We start from the raw sequence: 22,760 nt of genomic DNA, 5'->3' as shown, positions 1-22,760 counted from the left end.
GGGAAGATCCCGGTCCTGCGACGGCGGCCGGGGACCCCCATCGCCTCCCGGCCGAAGGGTTTTCTCCGCTCCTTCGGTGTGAGCGCAGCCCTCGGCCCTGTCGCGGCTCTGGCGCTTTTCCCACTTTCATCCTAACGGAGCCAAAGGGCTGACGTGGGGTCGGAGGCTTTTCCCGAGAGACCCCTGAGTCATCCCTCCTGCTCTTACTCGGATGCTCGGGATGGGAAATACTGAGCAAGACCTTTTTTTTGGGGGGAGGGAATTGCCCGAGCTGGTGAGGTCCACGGCCGATGCGCATGATTTGGCTGGTTAATAAGAAACGCTCCCACGGGTGAGAAGCAGCCAGCGGCCACCACATCGGCCGGTCCCCTCCTCACCCCACCGGGGATTTCTGCTGCCCACGCCGCCAGGATCGCACCCTCTCTCCCCAGCAGCCGGTTTCAGAGGAAAGGCGGGGAAACAAGACAGAAATATTTTTATTTTCCTCTCCAAATCACACAGAAGAATTAGTCAATAAGAAGGGCCGGAGCCCCGGTGCCTCCCTGGCTGTTTCGGGCTCCGAGCCCGGCGTTCCCTGCTACACTTCGAGGCACGGGGAACGCAAACGGGAGGCACCAGCGCTGCCGTCGCAGGCACCGTGTCCTCACCCCGCTGGGAACGGCTGACGACGGTGGGAACCAAATTCCTCCTCTTGCACGCACACGCACGGCCACAGGACACGGGTGCTCGGTGAGCTGCCCTTTTAATGGAGTCATCGCTTGTCTTGACGACACGAGATGGAAACGGGGTTAAAGCCTTTGGGGTTTTGGAGTGACCCAGCAGCGGCCGTGCATGTACGGCAGCTTCAGGGGTTTGTAGGAATGAGGAGCCGCCCCGCGCCGGACCACGCTCATCTCCAGGCACCACGGCGTGCCCGAAGGACCGGTCTCGGGCATTTTTTGGAGATGTCATCATGCCCGAGACCTTCCTGCTGCGCAGGGCGGAGGCAGCGCCCGTCTCATCCTCCCGTCTCTTACGGATGCCACCGGCAGCCTCCGGAGCACACGCCCTGCACGTCACACGCGGGCGCGGGGCCAACAACGGGAAATTAAGGTTTTGGTGAAACCAAGAACTCAAATTCCCTTGAGCCCGTTGGGCAAGCAATTAATTGTATCGACCGTCCCATCAGCTGTACCCGTTTGCCCACGCTACGGGCACGCACGGGACGTGGGCTCGCTGTCGCATCTTCCTTGGCTCCTTACCCGGCTCCTCTTTGTCCCCGATCTTTCAGGTGCAGTTTTTCTTGCTGTGGCCTGAGCTACACTTTTGAGTTCAGGGCATTTAGCAGCTGGCACGGTCAGGTCCTCTCCAAAGAGGGTTAAGTTGCTTTTTCAGACACATGGGGAATTAAGGGCGCTTGGCTGGCATACGGCGGCACGGTGAACTGCCGGGCACTGGCACAGGGCACAGGGACAGGGCCCAGCCGCCTTCAGCCGTGGGATGAAGAGGGATTGCATCAGCTTAGCCAAAACGACCTCAAATAAAGCACTGCTTTCAATTCGACCGCAGTTTCAAATGGATTTTTGAGCTGAAGGCACCAGGAATCGGAAACATTCTACCCCACTCACCTGGGAGCGGAGAAGCAATTCTGGCATTTAAGTGAACGCCGCCAGATGAGACGAGCGCTGGCAGGCTGCAGCTAGGAAAAATGATTCCCAAAAACATCACAGCCCGTATCCGAGATGGACAAGCTCCCCCCATTATTCAAAGGAATTGCTCTGTATTGTAATATTGAAAGATCACCCTCCCTACGTGCCCTCTTCCTTTCCAAAGCGCAAGCTCTGCTTCCCACGCATGGCTTTTCTTTGCTTCAGGACTAGTGTGCATTGAACCCAGGAAAAGAACTCGTTTGCTCAACTTCTGAAACGGACGTTTGACTTGCAAATACCCAACCGCGCCAGAGAGCTTTACCAATGCTTTGGTTTAACTGCGAGTAACAGGCATCTCCTCCGCTCACCGCAATACAACTTTAGAAGACGCGGAGCTACACAGTGAATTCTACCAACAAGCAAAACTTCCAGACCCCGGGGTGCTTTTCTGGCCACTGGGAATTTCTGGACCCATTCTACCATTGCAGGCACTGCTATGTAACGGTGCTGACAAAACCCTTCATCCATGGGAAATGACTTAACAAGAATTAGGGGCTCTTATTTCACTGGTTTCTTGTTATCGTTGCTACTTGAAAAATACCTTAAAATACCTCACAAAACAAAGTCCGTGCTTCCCTCGCTGCTCTGGTTTTGGGAAAGGCGCTCGGTAATGGTATGATGGCACCAGGCGGGTCAGCTCTGTCTCCTGGTCCATTTCAGGTTTCCTCTTGTACTAAATCCTAGACTTCAGGGACTACGGATCATCTTTTTGCTCTGCCCCATGGGATCTTTGCCCATGACTGCAGTCTCTAAGTGCTGAAGTGATTCAAGTGCACACCAGGTGACTGCTCGGGACTGGCAGGTATCAGAAAAGAGGATAATCTGACTGTTTTCAAGCTAAATGTAACCTTTCTTGCTGCCTCCAATTTGCACGCAGTATAGGAGATTAAAACAGAAACGTGGACCAGCAGTTTTAGTACTTGAAAATTTTATTTTCTCAAATGAGCACCAACACATATTGTAAATATGACAAACAATACGCCTCCCTCTAATACTGAAGAACTATATACAACGTACAAATACATGAAAAGGTGAAAATCAATTATTTGAAAACAAACAGTTGCATTTATTACTGAAGCAAATGACCTGAAAGAATATGCCAAAAAATAAAATTAAAATAAGATCAGAGAAATAAAAGTATACACAATTTGTAAACACAAGAGCATCAATAGACAGGCTGGTATTGGAAATATCGTCCTTTAGTTTTGTCAGTGGGGAAAGCATTCCCATTTCCTTATGAAAAACAAAACAAAGGATACATACAGTTCGTAACTATGAGAATAGCTTATTTGTGGTTGTACCTTACACAATGCCATTCTGCTTGCATTTGAATATGTTGATTTTTTTTTCTGAATTCAAGATGATTTTGTTTCCCCTCTTCTGCTTATTCTTTTTAAACAGGATTCTGCAAAATCTATGTCTAACGTAATTGTTTCTGAGCATTTAATTTCTGAGGCCTCTCACCTGGTGAGAAGAGCTCCTTGCCACTGTGCTGAGCTCTGGTTCTCGCCAGTCTGTTTACCCAACCGGCTGCCTGGGTGTCATCTCTTCATCCAAGAACTGGTTCACACGGAAACATGATGCTCCTCCCGAAACAAGGAAGTGCAGTGAAATGCATGATTAACACACTCTCACATACCAGTTAGAAAAATGCATACAGAGAAAATTCTCACTTGATCATCACAACAACAACAGATTTCATTCGTAGGGTTATTTTTTTTCTGTATATTTTTAAATCGTGTGCACCAAAAACAGAGAATTAAAGAGCGTGCAACAGTTATTCAGCACTGAAAACAGCTCCTTGCTCAGCAAAACACAGTCCAGTGGTTTGTGCCATTGGTCCACTCTGGGATAAACAAGAGACCCAATGAATTAAAAACGAAGAAGGGGAGAAGGGGGGAGGTTAAAGACAGAAAGGAAAACAAAAAAAATGAACTTTACTGCCAGAGAGGTAAACTTTTACTCTAATTTGTTATGTAGCAGCCTGGTTTAAAAAAAAAACAAACAACAAACAACAAAAAAAAAAATTCAAAAAGAAAACCAGGATCCATGTCCAAAGACTTACGTTTTAGTTTAAAAACAATGACTAGTTAGAAATCTCCATCCTCCATCCCTGCTGCCCCCAAGCAACTGGAAACAGCGATTCAGAGGTTGCAGCTTATATTCAATCCTGTTTTCTAAGTCTCAAATCTACTTCACTCCAGCCAATACTGGTGCAAGAGAAAATTTCAGGTCCGGATCCTACAAACCAGATCTCCTCAGGAAAGTCGTGCCCAGACGGAGCCCCACCGGCTTTCGTGGGACTCCCTGTGGCATCACGAGCTGACGCGGGGCTCAAGCTGCCGGACAGGACCTCCAGCACTGACTGAAGGTGTTTCAGCACATAACTCCAGACACCGGAGCACTCCCGGAGTGCCTGCAGCTACCTCCCGTCCCACACATCAGTACCTGCCCAGACCGCGGGCTGCTGTCCGTTACCCGGCCACCGCCTCTGCCGGAGACCAATTCTGCCAGATGGAAGCGGGAGTGACTCCCCTCTCCTGCCACGTCCGGAGGAAAAATGGATCGACTTAAGAGGACAACGTATATCATGATTTTTGTTTCCCTTTAAACATATTTTCCAACAAATACAGAAGGAAACAGTATCATTTATAAACAACAAAAAAGTGCTCTCAGGGAGGGGCTCTGAGAAACAGCACCAAATATATTATTTTTTTTAAAAAATTAAATATTATTTACAAAAGTATATTTCACAAGATAATGTTTTTTTTCTGCTTTGTATATATTATCATCTGAATATTTATTACAGGGATCGGGATTTCACACCAGATAATCCACCAGAGCAAAACAATTTAAAACTTACTCAAGTCTGAGCTTTGGGGTAGACAGGGGTGATGTAAACTCAAGGGTGCACGCAGCTTGCCACACACGAGGCTGCCACGTAAAAAAAAAAAAGCAAAACTCGCTGCCGTTCGTGTTTTCTCGAGGATGTCACCCAAGGAAAGCAGGACCATGGGCACTCGGTGCTCTGCATTCAGGCACTGCCTGCCCAAGGAGGCAGTTTCCATGGGCCGCATCTCCAGCTCAGAAACAACGGTCCCACCTTGCTCACCCCAGCCAGTAAGGAACCGGCTACAGTCAACTCCCACGACCAGAGGGATGCAGATAGTGAGGTTCTTTGGTTATGCTCTGAATGTATCACTCTACAAGTCATCAATTTAGCCTGCGCTGATTGCGGTAGCCACTAGCATACAGATCTGATCATCCTGTCTGGTCACCAGCTCCCAATTCTGTCATGTGTCTTAATATAGCAAGTCACAGATGAGTTAGCAGCGGACTAAGAAGTACTTTGTATTTAATGGACACATAGCAGAGAACAAACGTCAATGAGCCTCGCAAGCCCGTTTCTCCTCATCTGCCTGTACAGCGTATTAACGTCACTCTATAGATAATTCTCTGGTTTTTGGGGATGTTCACAGGCACACATACTTTTTTCCTATCAGGGCTTGAGGCCAGATTCTCAACAAGTGTGAATCTGTGGATGCTGATGGGACAAAACCAATTAAAACCAGATTAAGATCTTCCCGTATTCAAGCTTAGACTGGTTGCCATTAAAAGCATAACCCTTGTGAGCAGTTAAAACCAGCCTGATCTGATGGATCATCGCCCTTTCTTGTCCCAAATATATGGATAAAAACATTTATATCTGGTAGCGCTCTGTAGTAACTGTTCTTATTTCTCAGAGCAGTCCTCTAGACAGGCCTACCTTTTATATCGCTTTTTTATAGGCAATCACTCTAAACACCAACATAAAACCATGAGCCCCTGTGTGCTCTTTTTCTCAACCTCATATTAATGATTTGGGGTTATCCCTTACTTCTCCAGTTCTAACCAGACCCCTTTAAAGGCTATGTATCTGGGAAGACTGAAGAGCTCTTTAAAGAACGTAAATTACTTCTCACTGGTCAAAACTCAATAAATTGTCATGGATCACCAACCAAAGGACAGGAAAATGGGACCAGGTCAGCGCCAAAGTCACCAAGATAGTGGCTACTGCAGAATTTTTGATTTCTACTAGATTTTTATCACTGAAGGGAATATGGATGATGGAAGCAGAGACGATCAGAAACAAAAGCTGAAGCAACTGTTACACAGCCACAGCAGAAAGGGTGAAGGCAGAAGCCACCTCCTAACAGGCTAGCCGCAAACCGAGCCAACTCCATCCATTGCAGGAGCTGCGGCCAGCCTCCATCTCACTTCTCTCTCCAAGGTTGTAAAGAACAGTGGTTCAAGAGAAAAAAACAGCCTTTGCTTAGATGGGCCATCAGGTTTGGGTCTCAGCACAAGGACCTAATACGTAAGTTCCACCCTGATCCCTAAGTAGCATCTCTGCTCACATCCCCTTCATTTAACAGCAAATTACTTTCTCACCACCAGCCCTCCGTCCTGATCCGCACGGCTAACTAAGAGTCTCCTGGGGGTGGGGGCAAGCGACAACAGATTACAGCTCCAAAGCTTCGGTTTCATAAGGAGTTACAAACCCCTGCACAATAATCTTTCCTTCTGGATTAAGAAAGATTTCCCCCAACGGATTAACCTACTTGAAAGAATTCCACAAACAAAAAGAAAATTCACTCAGAAAGATAAAACTAATTCGGTTAAAATAGTCTTGAGTTATGCACCAGATACTGGCTGGACTGTTGCAGAGCAAACTTCACATTGTCATTTATGTCTAACGCAGCTCCCCTCTCACACATGATGCCCCTTCCCCACCAACCACTTCGGGAAGGTCCACAGTAATTAAAATGGAAAAATTAAAATAGGAAGGACTTGTCCCTTGCAGTTATGATGCCCACATCTACCCCTCCCCTTTAAACTCCAAGGCATAGACAATTTCAGGGGTAGGGGGAAGATGTTTAATTTCTTTTTTCTTTCCCATTCCCCCTATGCCTGCAACAGGCTTCCGGGAGTGGGAAAAGGGGGGAAGGTTTTGGGGAGGATACCTCATGGCTTGAAATATCCACCTGTGCAATACTGCTACAACTGCCAGGCTCCTCTGCTCCCTCCTCTCCCCACTCTTGCACCATTTCTCTGCCAGGCTCCAAGAGCGGAGCTGATGACTGTGGCCTGGGATTTAAGAAAAAGATTCTGTAACAGCATTTTCCTACTCGCACTTGTGAAGGATTGGTAAAATACCCCCAAGGATGCTCAGTGGAGACCGGGAAATCAAGGGGTACCCTGCATTACTAAGTTTGTCCCCATCCTCCTCTACATAATTTCCTCTTTCTTGCCTAGCACGTGCCTTTTTTCCCCCCCGTCATATTTTCTAAGCTGCAGCTCCAGCCCCCTTGTGCCTTAAGTGGTTTTCTCCTCCTCTCTGAAGGGCTCTAGACTCAGGATTTGGTTTCACCAGCTGTGAGGATGCTCCCCACAGCTGTGCTCTGTTGGGACATTTGGCCTACCTACCCTGAAACAGTGAGAAAAAGGAGAGGCAGGGAATCTCTCCAGCCTTCAGATCCTTCCCCCCGCAAACAACAAGTTCATAAATGGCAAACAAAACACAGATTTGCTATTAGCTTGCGGGGGGAACTGGTTATGACTTGTGCTCAGCCGGCTTAGACTGAAGCTCCACTGATAGAGCAGCGGTTTTACGATTCGGAGAGAACGCAGCCGTGAGGTATTTTTCTGTCCATTTAGACAAGTAGATAGTTTCAAGCCTTGGTTAACCAGGACTTCAAGGAGAAGTACAGTTTCAACTTCTGATGACTTCCCTTCGGGCCCACTCCCCACTCCCTATCACCTTCTCCTGCCCAAAACTTGGGTCTTCCTCCCGCACCGAGACCTTCTGATAAAATGCCGCCACAGAGCCAACTTCAGTTTGTACTTAAACATTCGTCAACATGGAATGGCTGTCGGGCATTCGGTGCATTCTCTTAGCCAACGCCAGAACAGAGAGAGAAGCAGCCAGGGTCAACTCACAAACAGATACAAAGCAAAAGAGACAGAGAGACAGAAATTTAGAGGCCAGTCACCAATAAAGATGGAGAAGGGTGTGAAGATGCTCCCAAATTGCAGAGCCTCTAAATGCATGGAACCAAGCGTTCAGTCACTCTCTCACTCTTGGATATAATGTTCGGTTGGATGGCATTCTCTTACACGCTGGTAGGGCTGGGCTGTTTCCATTCAATCCCAGCCATTATCCTTGATCATGTGAGCTAGTTCAATGATGTATTTGCCTTCTTTATACTTCTGGCTGCTTTCAAAAGCGTGTTCCTAAAAAAAAGGAGAAGGAATGAGATCAAGATGATATTTGAAGGTAAAGTCACAGTTACAGATCAGGTCTCGGAATGCTGGTACAAGTCTTAGCCTTGTATACAGAGTGAAACAGTCAAACTGCAGGTCCTCCTGTTGGCTTTCAGGAAAATTACGTTGGAAGAATCTTAAATCCTGCTTCTAGCTGTCTTTTACAGGCTGGAAAAAAAGAACAATTGGCACCGTGTAAACATGCAGCTTTCTGTAGGCCAATGGCAACTGCTCCTTGAACTATGCTTTAGGAATCATTGGTGATAAAATCCACCTCCTCTCTCTAGGGTGAACTGAGAATTTATTAACGTTTGTTAAGAATAGAGGTCCTCTGATGAAACATGCTGTAAAAGCACTACCAGTGGGACGAGATGGATTATGGTAAACTTCATGTGGAAATGGAGCAAACGGGCACCAAGGGACGAGAAGGACCCACTCTAAACAGAGGTATGCTTGCAGGTACAGAAACATGCAGTGCTTCAATACTGCAGAACTGAAGAAGGAGGAAATCTATGGGATCCCTAACCAGGAGGGACTCCCATTATTGAGGTCGCGTCCTCAAAAGCAGTTCAGCTCTGCCCAGGTGTGCTCTTTGCATGCATGTAATGCATCTGAAAGAATGTTAATTCTGTTGCTGGAGAGACTTGGGCTTACTGCTGTGTTTACGAGATTTTGTATTTTGTTTTACAATAAACTCAATTTATGCACTTAGTGTCCTTCTCCATTTGTGAGATCCACGCTGTGTTTCTGCATGAATTCCTACTGCATCAATTTTTGATGCTTTACTTTTTATAGCCTTTCAACTGATTTATTAAAGAATATTTCTGTCCAGAGGCCACAAATACAGTATATGTTTTGTTTAAACACTGGTCGAAATGTTTTGACAAACAAGTACACTGTGTGCCTCCTGAAGCAGAAATTATGATGTATCATAAGCCTGTATTTGAAGGTAACTGAATTTATGACATTTAACATTATATGGATCATTCTATTATTCTGATATCATCTGGGAAAAAAGACAATATGAACCACAAGACTGACTGAAGTTATCCTCATTTATGTCAAGTATCGCTAAGGGACACCCACCAAAACCAGGCCCACAGTATATATTCTTAGTAAAAAAATACATTAGCCATAAAGAGTTCCTGCGCTGAAAGGATGCAACAAACACAAGACAGGAGGGAAAATGGAAACGCAGGAAGGAAAAAAGACGTGGCTACAGACCAGAACCCACATTTCTCGTTCACAAGTTAATGGCCTTTCCACGAGACCACGTTACCATACACACACCTTCAGGAAGGGCTGGAGCAAAGATGTTCACAGGAAAAACAAATGATACTGATACTCACATATTTCCAACCCAGTGTGGTTTTGCAGTTTTCACAGTAAATATCTGCAACTGCATGTAATCCTGTTAATAACACCCGCTCCTCTGCAGGGCCACAACCCACATTAACTCTGGGGAAAAAGGAGAGATGCTCTCTATTAGTCTTTCCACATCAAGATGCTACAATGAAGCTGACAGCAATTTTATTGCAGTATTTGAAAACATAAGCAGGAGGTTCAGGACACTGAGTAGCACTGCTGTGCCTGAAAAAAAGATCTCTTGCAGTTCCAGAACAGAATGGTAAGGTAAAATAGAATTTTTATTCAACTAAAAATTCTATAAAGCTTTGAACAGAAGATTAATAACATTCTAGTAAATTGCACTAATTATTCATTTGAGAAAGATTTTCACTTTCAAATTGATAAAATGGTACTTTTACTTTCCCAAATGGAAAATTGAAAAATGTAACTGAAGTCAGCAGTTCTTCCAAATGACATCCCAGCGGTGATCTCACCAAAACTGTTTTCGGTTATTGGCAAAATTATACTTAATTTTTATGCTAGCTCTAAAAAGTAAGTTTGTATTTCGATATCATTTATTCTCTACATTTACAAAACTTTGACACCTTGGTCCAACTACATTCTCTGAGAAGAGAATGACTCATCTGTTAGCTCTTATTTCTCAGTCTGATGACAAAACCCCCACCTTTTTTCTAGCTGCTTATCTGAAACCTCAACATGATACGAATCAGTGCTATTTCCTGCCTCTTTCTTGAACCATTTTCAGCAAGCTCCCAAGTCTTAGGCAGAGGTTTTCTAAAGGAAGGCTATCCTTTTGTTTTCTTTTTCAGGAGGGTTTTCTTAAATCTATCCTAAGAGATGCACAGGTGACACATACAAAGTTATACTCACACTGAATTGAAGAGGTATGCTCGTCCTTGGCTTCCTTGAAAGGACTGAAAGGCAAGAAAACAAAATTCAGTTGGCTGGTTGATAGAAATAAGGCTAAACCAGGACCTGCCCTCAACGACTGCATTAATGGTAGTTATAGCAACTGTTAGCCAGGGCCTGAGAAACGCACATCGTTACAGTCTTTGAGATGGAAAGAGCACAAACCGAAATGTCAGGAGGAGATGAGCGCTGATGAACAGAGGTCTCATCCTGCGGACGGGAAGGGGCCAGCTGCCTCCAGTTCTAATGTCTGCCCATTTCACAAGGCGTACTGGCAGCCCACTGAGAACTTCACCTGATATTACCAGCACTTCCAGTGCCATACAAGCCTAATGTACTTTTCAAGAGCTAAGCTGTTTTCTCTCCTATATCCCATAAATGTCTATCTTCACCCTTTCAGTTCTGTTTATGAATTTCACACTAATGCCTCAACCTTACCTAATGCAGCCTTGCTGCCAAACATTGATTTGAATCTCTTTTCTAAAACCAAGGTGCTCACAGAAGCTTCCCGTTGCACTGCCACAGTTTTGAAACACCGCTGTTGCACTTGACGGCACGTGAATTCCCCTTAGGAAGACTGCACAGATGGATGCTGAACCAAACTGAGAGATGGGGACCTATTTGAGCAAGGTGCTGCGCACACAAACACAACCGCTACTCTAATGATTTTACAAAAGACCTTAGCCTTGCTGGGGTGTCTGCAAGCCTTCACATTCCCACTGATGCCAGGGAGATCTTCAGGACTGATCTAAACATAGGACGAGATACAACTGCATAGAGATGAACATCAACAAGAGAGAACCACACAGCAGCAAAAACACACCAGGTAATCACCAGTCACGGCACATCCTCTCCGTACCACGTTTCCTCAGGATCTTAAAGCATGACCATGAAAAGGCAGCGTTTTGAAGAGAGCGGGGCAATGCCAGCCCGGCAGGACACTCCAGGTAGCCAGGACACTTCCAAGAGCCAGCAGGCTCCATTTGTGTCAAGTCTGTAACATTACCCCGTGATGGTGCCTCGCTTACAGGAGCTGGCTCACACATAGCAAGTGCTACCTGCATTTTTAATGTACTTTGACAAACACTGAATTAAACATTTCATGCTTATGAGCAAGAGCACAGTTGCTCTCTGTACACAAGTTACCTTATGAGATACCTCAGGGAATGTATGCACCGAGGTACAAGGAGTTGGGAAAGTCAAAGAGCAGCTTTTCTGGACCATTTAATCCTTTACCTTACACCTTACCAGGAACCTTGGAATATTTAATACTTTTCTTAAAACCTCGGCTTCTACAGATAAGGAATGATTTCAGACTAAATACCCTTAAAAGGGGGGAGACAGAGTTTTGAGAGAAAAGAGAAACATTCAAGGTTTTACATCCCTGGCCCACTAACACTGGTCATCTATTTAGTTAAGAGCCACCCGACCCTGGGGCAGCACAAACGTGCTCTCCCCATGTCGTACAAAGCAATCTTGGGGAGGGGGGGGGTCCCTGCCCTTCTCAGGTTGTCCCCTTCTGTCTGTCCAGCCCTAGGGATGCACCCCTACGCTTGCCCAACTGCTGCCTCATGGAGGAGCAAAGTCAAAGCCATGCCTGGGAACCAGCAAGCCTGTGGATGGATCTGGACCCCATTTCTTACATCCACATACATCTGCATTAATCAACTGCCTCCTCTGCGCTGGGAAGGCTGCTTCATGTTTCCAGTTAATGGTCCTAATTCCCCGAGCTGGGGTACCAACCCATTAGCTCCAGCGAATATTTCTTGGGTGCTGCTTGGGCTAATGGCAAGCAGCTCTGTAACAGCCTGCAAGATGTTCTCTCCATCATGAGTCCTGTTCATTTGAAAGGCAGAGAAGGAAAATTCACTCACCAGCATGAGAGAACAAAACACATTAAAGGTGTGATTTAAAACTGCCATGACAAGAGAACAAGTACAGCCTGTCACGGTGTTTAGCCTGGTGTCCTTGTTGGTGTCAAGGTACTCTCCAGAAGCGGCGAAGGCCCACTGGAAGATCCCCAGTTGCAAGAACGTATCCAAAAGGCTCCTTACCACAGAGCAGAGGCACCTCTGTGGGCAAACACAATGTCACGGGGCATGCAGGCAGGCAGCCACAGCCAGCAGCGAAAGCTGCCTGTGAGGTCTGGATGGCAGCAAGGGCTCTGCCAGCTATAAAGTCACTGCCTGGCAAAAAAATTGACTCAGTCCTGGAGGAATAACTGTTTTTCAGAGGAATGTGAAGCCCAATATTAGTTGCCACCCAGGGCACAGAAAAGCCACTACGGATTCAGAGAGGATGCCTGAGGCACTTGGATATCTCTTTCACTTAGACAAAAGCAGTGCCCTGAGGAATGCCTCTTTTCTTGGGAAGGAATTAAATAGGACACATGGCTCAAGCATGTTTGTGTAATTGCATTTATTAGAGAAGCTTCTTTTAATCCTTCTGCAGCACTCAAGTTCTTTATTACTGTTATTGTCAGCTGGCTGACACCCCACATGCCAACTAGGTCTAGCCTGACTGGTACAAAACACACACTGCATTGTCTCGGCATCCTGTGGGGTAAAGTAGGAACCCACACAAAGCTGATGCTCCCCAGGCCAGAGAGGAGAGTCCAAGCCAGACCCATGCAATGCTCTACCTTGCTACAGCAAACAGCAGGGGCACTGGCCGCCCATACTGCAGAAAAGGGATACCAGCCTGGAAGGATGGACTGTGGATGGGGTACAGGGATGAAACAGAAGGTCCCAGAGCAACATGTGTGCCATCAAAGCAAAATGAAAGCAGATGAAGCTTGCTAACCATCCAGTCCTTCCCAGTAAATACTTTTCCATAAACACCAAAGTGACTAAGTTTGCCAATAACAACAACCATGGGAGCAGAGTTTTTATTGGTACAGAAATAGGATTTTCCATTACTGCTGTACAAAGGCCTGTCTTTAATAAACAACAAAACCAAACCCATCAGCTTTGTGTTCAGGGCTCACTGGACACTATTTCAGCCCACTCCCAGGGGACAGTAGCATCCTTTCAGAGGTGCCCGCCCCTCCTTCCAGCTCAAGCCAGTGCTTTAGGGTACCTAAGGGTGGTCACTGCAAAAAAATCCCATTAATTATCTCCTGCCCAAGCAGAACTTCTCAACATACCCCTGCTCAGCTTTCAGTGCTGCTGTCTGTCTTAATATTCACCCACCAGCTAGCTAAGGATTTGGCAAATCATACAAAAAGAAGCGAGGGAAGTCTGGCAACTACCTCAAGCTCACCAGGGCATTTGCTCTCTGCAAGACTAAGCTGACTGTATCTTAATAAAGGTAGCACAGGCAGGTTTTATCTGGGTGTTGAAACCTCAACACTTTCTGGAGATGCTCCTTCTCTTTGGCACTCCAGAAAAACTTGGCACATGCTGTAATGGACACTATGAAATCAGAAGAAACAGATACACTTATATACAAACAGACGTTCTTTTCTTTGTTTTTGTTTTGTTTTAAGAAACACACAAAGAGATTTCCACAACAGGCTTGGTTTTCACTGGTGACAGTCAGCAGTAAGACCTACTTTCTATGCTATGCATTTTTTCTATGTAGATTTTCTTGATACACATTCAAAGGTGTATCTCACATGCATGCTTATAAATCCAGACTTCTTCTCTAAAACAACAGCTCTTGGCATCGCTTTCCAGCTGAAAGAGACAGAAAGGATTTTTTTGTTGTTGTTTCCCACTGAAGGCCCGAGCACATATTTTTCTCTGAACTGCTAACGCTCAGTGTCTGGCTGGAAACACATCTGTATATGCCAGCAACGAAACTCTCCCTCCCCATCCTGCTTAAGCCCTCTAAAAAACAATACACGCTTTTGAGATGTGCAACACACAACAGCTTATTCCTCTTGACTAGTCATCTTAAAAAACCTTCCCTGCTCCTGGGTGCTCCACTCAGCATGGAGGCATCTGAAAGCTGCAGGGCCTAAGGAGTGCTGATTTGAGTACCCAGGTGGGAAACCACAAGCCTAGAGTCAGCTATTTGGCTGCAGATCCTCGCCTGCCAAGCTGTCTCTCGTTACTGCAGAAGCTCCATGTTAAGATGCCTTTGGCAGCTGCTCCGGTTTAAGAAGTTCCTATCACCCAATTTACAGACACTCATTATGGCCCCCTCAGCTGTGCTGATTCAAAATTAGATCTGTGAAATCATTATTTTAAAAACAAATACTTTGTGGGGGGTGGGTGGGTTTGAGGGAAATAGCTTTTTCTCCTTGCACCATATCATGGATCCAGTTTAAAGGGCAATCACACAGACTACTTAATAATCACAGTATGGGGGCAGACACAAGTCGTTCAGAGTAGGAAGTTCTCAAACTAAATTTGCTGGCAAAGAACTACAGTGCAGAACTGCAGCTCTAGTGAGAGACAGTCTGCAGAATAGGGAGTTTGAGTTTCACAGACGCCGTTAAACCAGATCTGCCACAGAAGGAAATGTAACATACAGCCAGCATCTAAGAAGTGCCAGCTCCTTTGTGGCAAGACACATTCTGCTTGCTAGAGACGGACTCAGCCTGCAAGGCTCAAAGCTGAATCCTTGTAACATTCAACACCCATGACCTTGGGAGCTGTCATTTTGGTTTAGTCCGTGTGTTATATCTGGCCACAATCCGAAGCGCTGAATCTACCACTCTGTTTGCTCTGAGCAAGATACACGACTCCTTCAGAGCCTTCTTTGGTGGAGCAACAGCAGACAAGACAACCACACACGCATGCAGAGAAGGGCTATGCCCCTCCATCACTCCTGCCTCTTTCACATTCCACCTGCCTTCCCACCGCCATCCGACCTTTGCACTTGCACATTCCTGTTACTGGTGACTGCTGGAGACACAGAAGGAAATTTTTACATTCAATCAGTACAGCCAGGGAAATGCATGAATTCTGAATGTGCTCCAAACACGCCTACACACCATACCCCTTTTCCCTAGTACCTACAGCTTCTCATTCACTGCACAGCCCACTCAGCAGTTCCACACACTGAACAGATGACAGGATTAATACCCCAAGTCTTTGTGACAGCATTTGACAATAGGCTAAACACAAAAAGAGCTGGCTGGAATCATCTGGAAAAATAGGAAGCAGTTGCCAGGACTAAACGGCTACATACTGATGCTTGTTCTCTGCAGTCTGCAGTAGAGAAAACCCCCACTTACCTATATCCAGCTGGCAGCCTTTTAAGAAACCAATAAAACAAAAATGAAAAGGCAACTGGTCCCAAAGAGGTACAAGAGGAAAAATGAACAGAGTGTCCCCCTCCACGCTATGCTCTTGAAAGCTACTAATAAGTCTCACTGCAAGGATGCAAACAGAACAGAGGGCCCAAAGCCACCGCCAGAGATCAACAGCGGTCGGCACGTCCTGGGCAATGTGAAACGGTAGCATCAGGAGAAGCCAAATTACCACAGCCATCTGGACTCTTCAAAAAAAGGACATGTTTTCTGTGCTTGTGATATCCCCAGTGGGACAGAGCAATTCAGGAAGAGAAACCGTATTACGAGCTCCCGGGTTTAAGAGGCACTGAAGTCTGTGAGAAGAATTCATCCAACGATCAATTCAGAGATAGCTCTGTTATCACTTAATTCCCACCTACACATACAACTTTTGTTTTTAAGTTACTACAGTCATTTGCACAACACTGACTGTAAGGTTTATCTATTCTTGCTGCTGATTTAGCCCTTAAGCACCTAAGGATGAGATGTTCTCATAAAATACAATTTGAATAGGGAGAGGAGACCTTTTAAGTACGACCAAAGCATTATGTCAATCCAGCTGGAGTGCACGTGAGTTTGCGTATAAAGATATGCTCCCAAAACAGACACTCTCCTCGCACTCATCCTGCTCCCTCCAGCACTTAATCCCAATCCCTATCAGCTGCTACCCCACCTAACAACCAATATCACACAGAAAGCTCCGCCTTAATGGCACCTTTCAAACCCTATTAATTATGGCAATAATGATTTGATTAAAAAGATAAGTCCTGCAATGTGTTTAGAGGAACCACTATACCTGGTAACAGCACTAAGCGTATGATGACTACGAGGAAGTTACTTGTGAGTCACTGCACAGTGGAAAGTAAGTTGGGAAAATATAACCAGGAAAATACCTGCTGAAGATTCTGGGGTCTGCCCTAGACAGCACGAGCCATTTCAACCATCTACTTGCATCATACTCAAGTATTTCCCAAGGGAGCATGAGTTCAATTACTTGGTCCCTGTATCCACACAGACTACAGAGACCTCCTCGGGGTTCATTAATTCCACCTTGTTCTTCCTCACAGAAGGGACAGTCAATGATCAGATTAAACTGAGATTCAATTTTGCTCCAATTATACAAGATACAGACCCATGTCAAGGGAACTGGTTACATTATTCCACCTCGTGCACAGATGTGACCTTACCCTGTTCAAACTGCATTCCTGAGTTTTAATTGAGTTTTAACATGGGTCCTTAATGCTATTTAAAGCCCAAAGTCGATATGGAATTAGTGGACCAAACTCATCTCTGAAGTTATTCAATTAATTCAGCACAGCCTTATTCCCCAGCAGTTTACATTGCTGCGCGAATACACAGTGAATAACTACGAGTCTGCCGTGTTTCATCCTAGGAACAGCTACATCTGAGCAGTTTTACACCATGTTTGTGTCTCGGGTTATGTAGCCTGTGAGAAGGAAGGTGCACAGACTGGAAAGATGAAAGATGTTACTACATTCTTTTTTTATTCTGATGGGAGATGTTATTACAATTTTTTACTCTGTCTCCTGGCAGCAGCAGGTGTTCATTCAACCCCAGTGTTCCCTCCCCACCCAACATAAGCAGGGGCGAGCTGTGTTTCTGATAAGAGGCTTTTGTCCTAACGGGAACCAACTCAGCACTTTCACCGCACAGGATAGGTGGGGAGAGACTGCAGGCAGACAGTGCAAAAGGTCTGAACACACACCCGCAAAAATACCAGCAGGCTATCCCGCTGGCATCACCTCTGCCTTCCGTAAAATAAATTCTCTGCTGCTCGGAAAAGGCTGTATGGTGACGCTGTCAGGAAAAAGGTCAATGTAATGGAGCAAATTATCAGTGACTGAAGAACCTCACGTTTCTGCTACATCTCACTTTTGCGGGGAAAGCATCGATGCCTGCTTTGCGTGCAAGAGGAGAACGTTTACCCATTGGAACTGTTTCACGTTGCACAAGCAATGCTGCATGAGCTGGGTCCAAGTCCTCTACCCCCTGTGCCACAACCAGAAGAGATGAAGGGCAGACTTTCCGAAAAGGCTGAAAGAAGTTAGCTATCACCACCACCTGAAGCCATCTTCAGACCTACCTGGACCTCCAAGGGCCCTTTAGTGCTCATGCAGCTTTCACATCACGGACTCTGCTATGCTCCAAGTCCAGGTGTTCCAGTGCCATATGCCAGCCTCTCACCTCCTGATCCTTAAAATGTCCAGCTTGGCTCAAAATTCAGGCAAATTTAAGTAGTAGTTGATCTTAAATTTTTTTTAAAATAAGGACTTTGGTTTGGTTTTTTTAAAGTGAGATTCTCTCATCTTTTCATGTTTCTAGAAGCTGAAACTAAGAAAAATCATCACTGTTCAGAAGACTTCCAAAACTGCTAAAGAAAAAGTATCATGAATGGCAAAAGGACATTTCAGCACACACTCTGCAGTGTTATCTCCGTAATATCAATGCTGCTCAGGAAAACGGAAAACAAACGGGACTATACAGATGCCCGATCCCATCAGAAGCGAGCCATGAAATGCTGCTCTGTCCTTTTATTGGAGCGGTTCTCGAACATACGTCAGCACAACACGAAGGTGACACCAATGCTCCGATGAGGCTGTGTTGCTCCCAGGCAGATAGGCTGTACAAACTGATTTAAATGGGTCAGGATCCAGGAGCAAATTCCCAGTTATTAATTCTTGTGTCAGTATGACTGTCCATTATCACTAGAGGGGAGAGCAGGAGATTTCTTTCAAAGGGAAATTTTACATTGCAACTGCTGAAGAGAGATCTCTTCTGAGGCTTTGCAATTAACGAAGATCACTAGGGAAATAGAAATTGCCTAAAATTGAGATTTTTGTTTTTCCTCAAGTGCACAGATTTCTAACACAATTTAAGCCACCACTCCGCTACGCTAAAACCTCAGCAAAGTTCTATGAAGCATCTAAAAATTCAGAAAGTAGTTGCAAACTGCTCCGTCCCCTTCTCCCTCCAACGTGCCTGGCAGGCTGCCCTCCAGACTTTGACTCAGTTCAAACACAACACTGTTAAGTCTCATCGTGTTATCATGAGCCCTGTGCTATTCAGCCTCCTTATTAAAGCCCTGGGCTCCTGGACTCTGCTCTTATTTATTTTTAAATGTGTTTCTAGCCCGCAGACTTCAAAGTGAAATTTCAAAATGTGAATGCTAAAGGCGCAAACAACTGCAGGCAAATAAAAAATACACCAAATTTATTACTTCTATAAACCCTCACAATATTTTGGGGCTTCTCTTGTGATTTTGATGGTCTCTAGTTGCTGCTGCTGTTGTGCTTCAAAAACTTGACTTTAAGATGAAAAAGGATGGAAATACTGTGGGAAACAAAGCAGATGCAGTATTTACTTTTAAAAGCAATTACTCTGATTTATTTAGGGGGCACACAAAATCATAGCAGCTTCAGGAGACAGATCCCTCTCTTCTCTGCAGCCCAACCAGGGAGGATAGATGCGTGTGACGAAGAGCCCTGCAGCCCCTGAGAGCAGGGAGCACAGGCATTGCATCAGGGAGCGACCGCTCCCTTCCTCTCCTGTTCAGCTTCCCTCTGCTGAAGGAAAATCCATTCGTGCACTAACGCAGCACGGGTCAGACCAGAAGAAGAAGGGCAGCGCTGCTTCTGCAAGCATGGACGGCTGCCCCATGCCCCCACTTCAGATCAAGAATTCAAGATCTACCAGAGGTCTTGCAGAGTGGAAGGGAATCTAGCATTGAGTTCTTTGACCAGGTCCAGTCATCTTCTTGTGGGGTATACAGTTCTCCTCTATCTCTTCCACTGCTCCTTGCTGCCAGGGAACAAAGTGCTGTATAACACACATGTATAGTGCAGGTAAAACTCTATTCTACCTCATGGGAAACCAACCTCTTTTGAGTAGAGAGTTAAAAGAGATCTAGGCTTTTCTAATGATCTCCATCAACTTCTGGAACTACACATGTATTGACACCAGACTGCTTCATCAGGCAAAAATAAGAGCAAGTGCAATGCCTAAGGAGCAGTTTTAACCCCATGGGAAGAGGGAGTGGGGAGAAAGGGTAGGCATGTGTCTTAGAGAGCTGCTTCATTTCCCACATAGAGCACTCCAAATGATAAACCAAGACAGCCTGTGGAAGCAACATTGGATTAAAGAGAGGAAGCCGCAAATTCACGCACACAGAAAAGCCACAGGTTAATTCCTGCTGGACAATAAGTAGAATACCACTTGCAACAGAAGACCGACATTTACCCAATGTTAAAACAAAGAAAACTACCAAGGTATGTATGCCTGCGGGCAGAAGCGATGTTTATTCATATGAAGTGCACTGAGCTCCTCCCAAGAGCACTGCCGTGAGCCCTGAAGAAGGGCAGGCCATCTCCCACACGCAGTGCCTGAAAGGAGATGGTAAGCTCCATATTCACTGTCTGATCTAGATGACATGGGATGGGAGAAGGAAATTAAAATCCGCATCTTCCAGGTCTTCATGCTGGGCCTCGGGCCATACTGCTGGTTAACCCTGATCCCTCCACCTCCACGGCCTCATTCCCAACAGATACCTGCATTCCCAGATCTGCAGGAAGTTCAAGGGAGTCGAGATGAGTTTGGCATCTCCGGCACTTAAGTCATCGGTGACACCCATTGAATGCAAACCTTTACACTTTGGTATGTAGAAGGACAATACGGAGAGAAGCATTTTGTTACTTACTGTGAAAAACTACAGAAGATGACAACAAAGTGCAGGGGTGTCTTTCTGGATACAAAGAGATGAAAAATGCATTTTATTCTGGTGAATGTGCAATTGCTACAGCATCAGCTGTGGGGTTTCCCCCCCATTTTTGAGTGCTGCTGTCTTCCTGTAGGTTGATGCCAGCTCAAAGCATCCAAAAATGAAGTCACTTTAAAAAGGAGGGGCAAGGGGGAGCACAAAGCCCTTTCTTTCCACATTAATTATTGCTACTGCATGGGTTTTAGAGATAAACACAAGACAGAACTGGGCTGGAAGACGGAAACTGCTAATGCAACAAGTTATTTAATTAGCAGCATAATAGTGACTGTCCCTGTACCAGTGGAACACTGTATTCCATTAATACAGCCGCTAAGCTCACAATAGCACCAATGCTGACAATGAGAGCAAACTTGCTTTTCAGCAAAAGCAGATCTGTCCAGGACAGCAGCTCTTCTCTGTCCCTGGATAAGATCCACTGCAGTGAGATGAAGCCACCACACATGGACCTTACTGCTGAGAAGGTTCATTGGAAGTTACCCTTCATTGTTTAATCTGTTGCTTAAATTCTGAATGTTTGTCTCTACTATAAAAGAAGAACCGTGGTACTGAAATTTATTTTATACTGAAATTTATTTTATTACTGTGCATGTGCCCTCTATGGAAATCGAACAAAAATGTGTACATCAGAGGATAGGTCCCCAGACATCGAGGTCTCTCAGTCACACCAGAGTGCAGGGCAGGCCCAGACTCTTACAGATCTGAAGCAGACCATATGTGTACCCACGCTCACATTTCTCCCCAGACTCCCCTCTCGGAGCTGGGCTGGAATCGAGGTGTTCATATTCGAGATACTCCATAAGCAGCTAAGCTTAATCTGATTTTAACTCATTCCTTCTGTCACAATCACTGCTGAAAGGACAGAGATCACTGGAAATCTTTAAATTCCAGGTTTCAGGTAGAGAGTCTCAGTTCCTACCTTTGTTATTGCTACTTATTCTAACATTTGCGATTTCCATGCAAACACACCATATATTTTAAGAGAGAAGACTCCGGGTGGAGTTTCCTTGTGTGCTCCAGCTTCAATCCTTGCCCATTTCAGTTCTGCTGGATGAGAAAAACTGTCAGGCCAAACACCTCTGACAGATGGATGCTGAGGCCCCTCTCCAGGAGAGGCCAGACTGCTAGGGATCTGCTTCTTGCTGGCAGACCCAACAGCTCCCCTAAAACAGATGTGAAGCTCTCTGATAGCATTTCCTGCTACTATAAAATGAGACTGCAATAGAAATTACCGCAAGAGACTCCTCCTGAGAAGCCAGGGTCTTCTCCCCAGGAAGCAGTAGGTGAAAAAGCCCCCCCAGCATGTGCGCACGGGACTAAATTCCAGATTAAACCAGAGGTCTCATGAGTTGTGAGACTCATACCTACGTTGTTCCTGGGCTTGTTCTTACAACTATAAATCAGATTGAAAGTACACACCTGCATAGGAAGTTCATAGGGCAGTTCACCCCATCAGCAAGCCTTTGAGCCTGCTGGCATTTCCTCCTCTTCCAACTGCAAGGGCCAGAAACTGAAACACCCAGCAAACCCAGGAAGGCTCAGACCTGATCAACTCCATGCTCCAGTTGTTCAGGATTTGCAGCAGTTGCAGCAAAAACCCTGATGATTCACCGTCCTTCATCCCTGGCAGTTCCCTGGATAATAAATGGGAACAATACTTTATTTATGCCCAGGTCATCAATTCTAAGGCAGAGGAAGCAGCAGATGAAAGGAGAGTTATTTTCATAAAGAAAGTGATGGATTAGAAAAATCCATTTTTACCCTGTCCGTCCTCCTTGACAAGGAATTCTAAACTGTTTTGAATCATTACCTTTTTCCTTCTTTTTTGGAACAGAATGAAATATTTTAAAATCACATAGCAATTAATTGCTATATAAACACAATTATGCAAGGAGGTACAAATTACCCTGGGCTCGCTCTATTAAACCACCACATCCTCACTAAATAAGAGGCCTGATCCTGACTGTCTTCAGATCCCATTACAGACAGTAGGAACTGAGGGAGCACAGTGACTTGTAGGGTAAGCCCCAGAGGAAGCAGTTACACAGGACAGAAAGATCTAATTTAAGTAGCGGTACTATGGAATAGGTACTACAAATACTCATTACACAGCTCAGATTTCATATGCTGACTTTTTCCTGCAAAGGGCATTTTTGTTTGTTTATTCCCTCTCAAATAAAGGCTGCTCAGAGCTGATGAGCGGTACTCAAATGACAGCCTTTGAGACTCACTCCCCTCCTCCCTGTTGCCATACAGGCCAGCAACAGCAAGGACAGAAAACACAAATCTGTCTACTAAAGGTCCTGGGGATGAGTTTGATTGCAAGAGTTCATCTCTGCCTAATTAGTGCTCAATCTCCTGGTCAAAATGCTGAAGGAAAAGGCTCCCATTTAACACCTTTGATGACACATTGTTCTACTGAGAACTGAAGTCCTCTCAACCCACGCTTAATTTTAAA

At 45.4% G+C, this 22,760-nt stretch overlaps 1 protein-coding gene across 3 annotated transcripts in view; it reads right to left on the bottom strand.

Annotated features, from left to right (window-relative positions):
• Positions 1-2,599: 2,599 nt before the first annotated feature.
• Positions 2,600-22,760, bottom strand: part of YPEL2 (yippee like 2) — a 39,836-nt gene continuing 19,675 nt past the window's right edge. For 2 of the 3 annotated variants that reach the window (XM_075032915.1, XM_075032916.1), the window contains exons 3-5: positions 10,230-10,273; positions 9,341-9,449; positions 2,600-7,961 (exon numbers count right to left, since the gene is read on the bottom strand). In XM_075032915.1, the coding sequence (XP_074889016.1) occupies positions 7,872-7,961; positions 9,341-9,449; positions 10,230-10,273 (243 nt within the window). In that variant the 3' untranslated portion in view covers positions 2,600-7,871. The remainder of the gene's footprint in view (positions 7,962-9,340; positions 9,450-10,229; positions 10,274-22,760) is intronic. The other variant, XR_012651103.1, reaches the window with a different exon arrangement.

Source organism: Buteo buteo, chromosome 7, assembly GCF_964188355.1.
Source record: "Buteo buteo chromosome 7, bButBut1.hap1.1, whole genome shotgun sequence".
In the NCBI taxonomy this organism is placed as follows: domain Eukaryota; kingdom Metazoa; phylum Chordata; class Aves; order Accipitriformes; family Accipitridae; genus Buteo; species Buteo buteo.
Note: the sequence above shows the minus strand (reverse complement) of the source record. Positions and strands in the feature narration are given on the sequence as shown.